Genomic DNA, 10,264 nt, shown 5'->3' with positions numbered 1-10,264 from the left:
ACAGAAGAAGCTCCAGTTGTGGGTCAGTCCAACCCAGAAACACTTACATATGGGGAGCATTTCGGAATAACTTACATCTCCAGAAACACGTGTAAAAGCCATTGATGGAATGGAAGAAAATTTATGTTCTGCGATAGAGCTGCATTAGCATCTCTCCTAATATTTTCTTGTACAGTGGTTTCATATTAGAAAGCAGGCTATTCGGTGGCTATGGAAATCTTGATGAAGCTTTAGAGCAATGAAGACTATTTTGCTGTGTAATTGTTACACGATTTATTATTATTTTTGCATCTGTATTAATGCTTTTTGTACGTCTGGACAGTCTGTCAAGATGACATAAAATGTAAATGAGAAAAAAAAGAGAGGTGATTTAAGACATTTAGGTGTTCAGTACATGTTCAGTTATTAAACTGAATAGTAATCAGGAATGTCACAGAAAAAAAATGCTCAATCTTGGTTTTTATCCCACAACAGTACAGATATACTGGACTGAATAATGCTGGTTCTCACGCCGGGAAGCTTGCCTGCATATCTATTTCCAAACATTGGACAAAATAACAGGCCTACGTTCTGAGCTAGACATTTTTCTGGGAAAAAAAGGGAATATCTTTAAGGAAGAAGTTCACCCAAAAATGAAAATTTGCTGAAAATGTACTCACATTTAGGCCATCCAAAGACTGGATGAGTTAGTTTTTGGTGAAATTGGGCTTTACATCACGCACTCACCAATGGATCTTACCGCAACCCCACTGATGCTAATATACATCTTTTCAAAATGTAAACCTATATCCAGATAGATATTTATGTAAAATACTGCAGGATACGTGGGCCTAAAGATGGAATAGAAATAAAGAGCAGATAACTAAATAAAAACAAACAAATAAACACGAGGAATAAAATGATATATACATGGTTTTTGTTTATTTATCAAATTAAAAAGGCAACAAATATAGTAAGAAAATGCAAAAACAGCTTCATAATTGGAAGCTTATATAAGCCTAAATTCTTAAAACGTCTGGACATTGCAGTATATTTCATAAATAAACTAAACATTCTTCTTCCTCTTTTTAATTTTGTAAAACTCGGAATCTTCAGAATTATTTTTACAAAACAGAGAACAATAAGGCATTCATGAAAAACAAAAATTGGAATATAAAAGTTCCCTTAAAATTATTTTTAAATAAAAAACGAATGTGCATCTTCAGTTAGTATATCAACGTTTATGCAGTCTCTGCTAAACTCAGATATTAAATGAATTGACATTTTAAGTAAATCACACATGCTATATATATATTCGCATGTCAGTAGCTCACGCGCTGTATTTTTTTTTTGGTATCTGGCGCCCCCCTCTGTTCAGAGCGAGAACAACAACCTCAGCGATCAAGAGCAAACAAACAACTTTTCACAAATTTTCCCTCACAAATTTCCCCTCGTGGAAGGGTGGGCTGTTTTGAATCATGACTTCCCAAAGGCAGCCAGCGGAGGTGGTACAACTAACAAAAAAATCCGCAACTGTGGTCGGTCCACCCAAACCAGGTTAGTAAAAGAGCAGCATTCACGTCTGTCTGAACGCTGGCTTCTGTTAAAGATCAGAACCCCTTCAAAGCTGGGCAGTGGGATGGAAAACACATAATAGCGTTCTAGCTCTGTTTAGAACCGGTGGCTTTCAGATGTGTTGCTTTGCCATGACGGGGCTTTACTCCCGAATGAGCTCCGTGAACCCCAGAAGGATATGAATAGGACAACATGCCATACATTTTATGTCATTTTTTTTGGTTTATTCTTTATTTTGTTTATGGATTCGTCACCGTGTCTTTTGAATGAACTTTTTCTCTATAGCATCTTAATCTGGCTGTATCATTTCTCAATCTGTAGGCTTATGATAGTGGCGTTCACTTAAGTAATTTTTTTGTCTTGTAATATATGTTTTTATATAGTAAGCGAGTCTCTCTCCTGTGAGTATACAAGTCATTTTCTTTATTCAGGCTCTAAGAAAGACGTTTTCACATTTTATGGCAATTGTGTTACTTCAAAAAACAAATAACACCGTAGTCCTAACGTTCCGTTAAAGTAGCAAAGGGAACCTGCCTTTATTGCAATGCATTACAAACTGTATTTATGCCGTTATTAAAAATACGCCGATAGAAAAACAAGTCTATGTTGCTGGTGGCGATTTTTCTTAAATACATGAGATGAAGGTTTTATAACATGTCCATGGCGGTGGCTCCTGGAGCCGGAAGGATAATTATAATTATTCTTTTTTTTTTTTTTTGAAGTAAAGGGTTTGCTGACAGAACATTACCTCTCGCTCAGGGCTTCAGCGGAGCGCTATACTATGCTGCCATTCATTTTGGTCCACTCAAAAATGTCCTGCTCGCACACGATGTCCGAATTGATGAGCAGGTAGCGGTCTCCGACGCAGAAGTGTTTCTGGCAGGCGGCGCATTTGAAGCACTCGAGGTGATAGACTTTGTCGCGGACGCGCATGGTCATTTCAAAAGCCCGGATCCTCTTTTCACAGGAAGCGCAGAGCCCGTCCTGACCAAACAGTCTGCAGGGAATGAAGCATAAATACATCTGAAAGAGGTTTCGACAGACAGCCACCTCATTTTAATACATGGTTTTAGAGTAATGAGCAAAAGTTTTAATTAGATGCTTCACGGTAATATTCGTTTTAATGTGAGGCAGACATATACATGCTATCCATGTTTGTGCATTTACTCAGAAACTAATGCACTCTATAAAGCCTACTGTATCATATTTGATACATTTTGCGTAATCTTGTCTTTTTGCTGTGATATCTTTACAGTCAACATGAGAATAAATTCGATATTTATTAAATATAAATTATTATACATTTTTAGTCTATCCCTATCTATTTTTAAGGTTAAACCCTTACTTGACTGAAGCAACTTAGGTAGATATTTCGTAAATATCCTACCGTAAATATATCAAAACGTAATTTTTGATTAGTAATATGCATTGCTAAGAACTTTATTTGTAATAATTCGATTTTTTGCACCAAATATAATCTTAACACACCATACATCAATGATGATGTGTGAATCTTAAATTAAAATAAATCACCCTGTGGGCCAAAAATATGAGTATTAATATGTCAGTCATCATTGTATAGCGCTTTATTATATTTCCCTGCCGCAATGAAATAGTTTTTACCAAATATCTCACATTATTTACATGGCAGGCTATCAGAATCTCTTCATTTCGGCAATATGAAAATAGGCGTCTGCACTAAATCACACGTTTTTCCTCGGTTTGCATCTCCGGATAACACCAAGGTGTTTTTTATTCTCCCACAGTAGGCTGCAGGTTCCAATATCATACTATATGAGACACGAAAACATTTATATGGTCGCCAAATTAGAAAACTCATTTGAAAAATATGTCGGGCTTCGCAGGGGTTAATAAACAATGCAAGTTCAATCCAGGCCTGCCAGTCTTACCTGAGGTAGTCTCTCCTGCACAGCTTCCTGCCAAGTTTGTAGTAAAGCCTGCGGCCCACCTCCCCTAAGCGGCAGCCGCAGAGGTCACAGCTCAGGCAGTCCTCGTGCCAGTACTGCTCTATGGCCTTGAGGAAGAAGCGGTCCCCGATGCTCTGCTGACAGCCTCCGCAGGTCAGCAGCGACGGCGGCATCTGAAGCACCTCGTCGACGGGCTCCCTGCGGATCAGCGTTCACGGTCAGATCTGCGATACACCTTGTGAACGCCAGGTGGCACTAGTGACACTTGCGTTCCAATTAGACGCGCTACCTTTTTTTTTTTTTTACATTTTTTTCTTTTTAGGTTACATTCGCCTTACATTTGATTTATAAATAAATGTTTGCTTGAGATGCAACTACTGTCACATGATCCCGAGGGAGAAAATGTAAAGCGCGGTAGGCAAATGAGGCGCTTTGGGTCACTGCACACATACTCAATTTAGACCCGTTTCCTCCCTCCCACTGGTTAACATTCATGACTATTTTATTTCATACAACTTACATTTAAGCGACTGTTTTTGAATTAACATTTTTTACATAGTCACGTGACCAGAGCCGTTTAATCCACGTTGAATAAATCCGTGTCAAAACCTTAATAATGGAAGCATTTAAAACGATAATCCCACGATAGAATTACCATATTCTGTACATATAATATTTGTGTCTGTTATGAATGCGGTCTATTATTAGGTTTATCAGTCTAGTAAATAATCATAATATGCAAGCTACACGTTCCAATAAAACGGCGTTCTATCTTTTTTAAATGTCATTCCTTTATCCCCAATAAAAATATGTAACGATATACAAAATGATGGTACTTTATTGCAACTTTCTTTAAGATCTTACCAGGTTTTCCCTAAAAAGTTTCCTATATCGGCTAGAGCTTTAAAACGCACTTAGCCTAACTTAACTTGTTAACGTTTTACAATATATATGTAATTATTATTATTATCGAGGATGCAGCGTTTCGTTGGGTTATTAATGCGTAAAATCATACCAGCAGATGCGACTTTAAATGACTCCAAATGTGAAAATAACGTGCAAAAGGAATCGCGCTATTTCGGTTGTACCTGTCCACAAACAAAAACAATAAACAAACGTAGATTTAAAAAAAAACGGTGTCTTACTTACTCGTTCGTTTCCAGCGTTTTCCGTTCAATTGTCGATGCCATGATAAATATCGCTCGGGGATTAATTCAGTAGCTCGTTAGATCCGCGCGCGTCCGGTCGAACACGTCCCGCGCTCGTCGTCCGCGGTGTTGAAACGCCGCCAACGTCCTTCAAAGACGCACCTGCCTCGCCGCCTTCTTCGACCTAGCACACATAACGCACGCTAAATCTCAAGCGCACCTAACGTAGCTCCTTTGCGTCCTAGCCTGTGTTTCTTGGCGATGCGCGTTGACTGACGGACGCCGCGTCGTTTGTTTACTCCAGCGCGAGCGCGTTTGCGTCGAGCGTGGTTTCTCCTCTGCGCTGCATCTTGAGTCTCCTCGGCGCTGTCCCGTAAGGCTGCCGTCTGCGGTCCCGTTATTGTAGGGCAGCAGGTATTTTTAAACGGCCCTGCCCCCTCGGTTTCTGCTTTCTTTTCCGACTTCCTGCTCACGACCGCTCGACAATGAGAGGAAATAGCGCTACATGCCGCTAGTCACCAGTCAATTATAAAGCCGTCGGCTCGTGACTGGAGGGGTCACGAGCTCAAACGGACAGGCTAACTAATAAATACCTGTCATCCAAACACGAAAGAGATTGAGGAAAGGGCTTCAAACATGTATAATTAACAGTGCGTGAATGTTTAGGAAAGCGCAGGGAAAATCCAAGGACACACATGGGGGACCCGGGCTCGTGAGGGCTGTAGCCTATAGGCGCTTTTGAAGTAGTAGGCCTGTTCTAATTTTTATAATGAATTATAGAACTTATATAATGTAGGTCACGTTATTAATTAGGTATTTGAGCATGAGCTCTTGTAACAGCTGCCTTTCATATTCTTATAAAAGGGTTTCAAACTGGGGGCCAAAAGAGAGTGCTGGAAATGTTTAGAGAGAGAGAAAAAAAAGTACAAATAAAATCAAAACAAAGAAATAAAATGTGATTAAAATAAATACGCATTTGTTGTAAATAAATGGATTAAATGAAATTAGATTTATGCAACCTATATATTTTCCATATAGTATTTGATACACGTGTGACTCTTGGACCCCAAAAATATGGTTATTTTTTTTATTATTGAGATTTATATATCGTCTGAAAGCTGAATAAATAACCTTTCGATATGACCGTATTTAGCTTAAGTACAACAGAAAACAAGCAAAAAATATTTAGAAAACTGCTATCAAATTGTCGAAATGAAGTTCTCAGCAATATTACTAATCCAAAAAATAGGTGATGATATATTTATGGTAGGAAATTACTAAATATCTTCAGGGAACGTGATCTTAATATACACAGATTTTTGCCATAAAAGAAATTCAATACTTTTGGCCTATACAATGTATTGTTGGCAATTGCTCCAAACATACCCATGGTACTTATGACTGGATTTGTTGTCCAGGGTCACAAAGGATATTTATAATATTACTTTATTACAGTCTAAATTGGGCCTTCATTAAAAAAAAAATAATAATAATTTTACATTTTATGCTGGGGTCTCTGGCACGAGGGTAATCATGGAGGTCCGTGTTACAGAAGATCAAAAACCTCATAATTTTATGAAAACGCATTCATCTGTTGTCGCAGCGCAAGCTAACAAACATAGCAAATGGTTCTTTTGAACCGTTTTCTCCTGATCTCTTCACACTCATCTCTGCTTGATGTCGTTAGGGAAAACTGGTCTTATCTCCTGCCAGAGCAGATCGAGTAATGTCAGCAGCAGTACTGGCCCAGCAGATAAAACACCCTGCACAGCACTGCTGGGACACTCAGTGTGTTCCACAATCATCAGTGCTTAAAGGTCTTTAGAGACAGCATCTGTGCCAATCTGGCCCTAACACTGTGAGGTCAGTGGTCGCCCTTCAGCTATTGTTTTACTGTTCTGACTTATGACTACATTTCATCCTAACAAATGTAAAGTTCAGTTGAGAGTATAGGGATGATGTATTAGATTTTTAAATTACAATTAATGTAATTAAATATATATATATATATATATATATATATATATATATATATATATATATATATATATATATATATATATATATATAATTGAATAGATAAAAAGAAAAAAAAATCAGGATTGATAATATTACAAACTATTATTCATATTTATTCATATTAACACCTATAATCATTTATATCTGAGAACCAAAATAGGATTTATAATAATTTCTTGAGAACGTCACACTAAAGATGCTGAAAATTCAGGGTTATTTTACATATTTAGTCATGTTTAAGTGTAATAGAAACAGCATGCTGCATTTAAAATAAATAAATATATGCAAACTTGGTGAGCACAAGATACTTTTTAAAAAAAAAACATAAAGAAAAGTGTGTTTGTGTGTGTGTGCATGTCTGTGTGTGTTCTTATTCACATACATATGCAGTTATAATATTCAGTCCTTAACAAAACAACATTTTCAGAGAATGCAAAACATAAAACATTTACTTGACAGTTTGTTTTTTAATAGCTGTTAAGCTGTGTGCACAAGGCGTCCACCGTTTCCTGTGGATCGGACACAGCAAACCCAGAGGATGTACAGGAAATGAGCACAGATGAACCTTGGCAGGGGGTGGTATGAGCCATGCTGACTTCCTACCCGTTTCACTTGATCACCCTGCTGGACTCTGATTGGTTGGAGAACTCCAGATGGCCCCCCCTTGATAGGACAAGGGCTTCTGAGACAGCGCCTCGGAAACCACTGACTGTCAACTCATCTACTTGGCAGGAAAAGCTTTCTTAACTCGGGGTGGGTTTCCTTCATAAATGGTTAGGGATGTAGTAAATATATCAACGTGGCTTGAGACGTCTCTGTATGGGATACATGTTATTAAGCATTTTCTGATAATGCTGTCTGTCATGCATGCAATATTTCTTATTTGCAAAACGTAAAGAATCTTAAAAAACTAAATATTGTGCAGAGTAACTGAAATACATTTAGCATAAAACCAACATAAACCGAACAAAATCTAAACTGTTCTATCCAAAAACAGTTATTTTGTTTATGTTTGTTTTTCAAATCAGCCGATCTAATAGCATGTTTTATAGCATGAAATCTAATGGCCTAAATATATTTTTCACTGGCATCAAACATGCCTAATAGTTTAAAATTTCAAGTGTGATATGGAAAAGGTTTTTACTCAGCATTTAAAAAATGAATAACCTGTTACAGTAATTTGATAAATGGTTGAATGTTACAGGGATTAAGGCCAAAGGTAAAAAAATGGCTAATAAAGGCCTTATATGATAACAATGTTATTATAATGTATTAACCGTGGTTACAGTTATTCATGGGACTGTACAGGGCATTGTAAGGTGCATTAACTAATGTATTATAACTACAGTGCTACTCACTAACATTGGCACCAAGATCAAAGAAAGCTGTGGAAATGAATCATCTTTGTTAATCCTTTTGATCTTTTATTTACAAACATTCACAAAAATGTAATCTACCATTAGATAATTGAAATTTAAAATGGTGAAAATATTATAAAATAAATGTTTTACTCCACTCATTTTCCAGTTCAGGACAGAAGTTTATCCCCATTTTTGTTTGGATTATTGTACGGTTGGAAGATCCAAACATGGCCCATTATATGATTTCTAACAGAGCCTGATACCGATCATTTTCATTGCTCTTTTCATTTTTCTTAAAGCCACTTGGCTAATTTGTGAAGCTAAATTATCTTTTGCTGAACATAAAAAATATAATCTTTGTTTTTTTTTTCTTATTGAAATGGATGATTAAAGGGAATTTGGGATTTGTTTTGCATCCTATTTATATTTCTGTAAAAAACAGGAAGTCATGGCTGGATAATTTTATAATGAAATCACCCTGGATTGCTCAAAATTGTGAATATGAATAGGAATACACTTCAGAGATATTTTACTCATAAGAATCTCTATGGGTGCCAATAAGTGTGACCAATGTGTATTTGAAAATAACATTTATTTAATAATGATATTTCCCCCTATTTTAAATTCTGATTATCCAATGAAAGGATACATTTCTGTGATTTTTTTAAATAAAAGTTTAAAAGGATTGACAATGCAGATTAATTTTCACAGCCTTCTTTGAGCATATTTACCAAGGGTACCGATATCAGCGAGCGTCACTGTGATTTTATAATGCATTAAACATAAAGTGTTACTGTTAATCTGAAGAATGTAACAAAACAGTTGACAGCGGTCAATGAGGGGGGATGTTATAGGAAATGTTATGGGTGTCAACTGTTAACCATATAACTGTGACATTCTTTTGAGAACGAATGCAAAAGGTTTATAGCAAATGGTTGTTTCACAAAGCGCATGTTTAAGATTTAGAAATCAGCCATTAAAACTTGTTTAACCAGATATCCGAATACTGTAAGGGAGATCAATCCCTTTTGGTTATGATTTATCGAAAGCCTAGCCCTAATAGGAAATGCCACGATCATTTGCCGTGGAACATGCTTTGTCTCGATAACAAAAAATGAAACATATCCTCTTCCTGGATGTGTTTTACATGCTGTGTTTTAATTACGGCCCAGGCTGCCTTTAACATACAGGAGAAGAGCTCCATCACAGGCCGAGTAATCACAGTAAGGCGTATTTCCTGTAAAGAGAGAGCCTGGATGTGTTGTTGACTCTCTGATAGCATATACTCTGAAACAGCAATAGCCCAAGCTATGCTTCCTGCCTGATCTCAGCTTTAACTATTGATGGTTCATTTTGGAGAAGCGTGTGTGAACACCAGCATTTGGAGGTGTGCGATACGTTGATTATTTACTTCAGATGATCAGTGATCAAAGTAGATACCCATTTGTCTGTGACGCTGATAGATACATTAATGGACTTGAAATGTTTAAGTTAGGGACTGCTGCTGCTGTTACTTAACACAACAGAGAGCGGAAGTGAGTCACTCGTTGAAAGAGAGCTTCGCTCTCCCATGAGATCTTCCTCTAATCAGTATTATTCCTGAAAGAAAACACCCTTTCAATAGAACGGTGCTATCAAAGAGCAGAGCAACCATGTTAACTGCTTCCTGTATTTGCCAAACAAAACCTCATGCAACTGGTTTTTTGAACAGCTTATGGGTTTTACAGAAGAAAGGTTAAAAACACTTTTGCAGTATAAATAAAGCTTGAAAAGATATGCAATATAGGAGAACGGAATTTAGTTTGCACAAATAAATAGCCTTACATAATGTACTCAAACTAATAGAAATAAAATAGAAAATGTGAACAGATATTAATGAGCACTTTTTGTTTCTATTTATATTATTCCTCTTTTAAGAAGGCGGTGGATGGAAAGAAAGTTCGAGTAAATGCCTTCATTCACTGCCATCTATCTGGTGCCATCTGCTGGATCGTAGTTTGACTTACGTCAAATAACTACATTAAATAAGGATGTAATGTTGTAAGGACTTGTTCGAGGTGCCTTATATTTAACAGAAAAATAAAAAGAATAAATAAATAATAATAAAGTCAAGAAATGGCGAGTCGGGGATATTGCATAATAAAATCGTAATTTGGCATGTTATTGAAAAAAAGAAAGCTTTATCAGCGACATAATATAAATAAGGTCCGAAAACAAAATATTACATTTCACATTTTCAATCCTTTTTTCTTTA

General features: G+C 36.7%; 1 protein-coding gene across 1 annotated transcript; it reads right to left on the bottom strand.

The window, feature by feature from the left end:
- Positions 1 to 894: 894 nt before the first annotated feature.
- lmo2 (LIM domain only 2 (rhombotin-like 1)) lies at positions 895 to 5,149 on the bottom strand. The gene is made up of 3 exons (XM_043265139.1): positions 4,632 to 5,149; positions 3,465 to 3,680; positions 895 to 2,551 (listed from the first exon to the last, which is right to left on the bottom strand). Exons 1-3 carry the CDS (start codon positions 4,670 to 4,672, stop codon positions 2,329 to 2,331), a joined length of 480 nt encoding a protein of 159 aa, XP_043121074.1. The 5' UTR covers positions 4,673 to 5,149; the 3' UTR covers positions 895 to 2,328.
- Between the last annotated feature and the right edge of the window lie 5,115 nt (positions 5,150 to 10,264).

The sequence above is a fragment of the Puntigrus tetrazona genome, chromosome 18 (assembly GCF_018831695.1).
Source record: "Puntigrus tetrazona isolate hp1 chromosome 18, ASM1883169v1, whole genome shotgun sequence".
Classification (NCBI taxonomy): Eukaryota; Metazoa; Chordata; class Actinopteri; order Cypriniformes; family Cyprinidae; genus Puntigrus; species Puntigrus tetrazona.
Note: the sequence above shows the minus strand (reverse complement) of the source record. Positions and strands in the feature narration are given on the sequence as shown.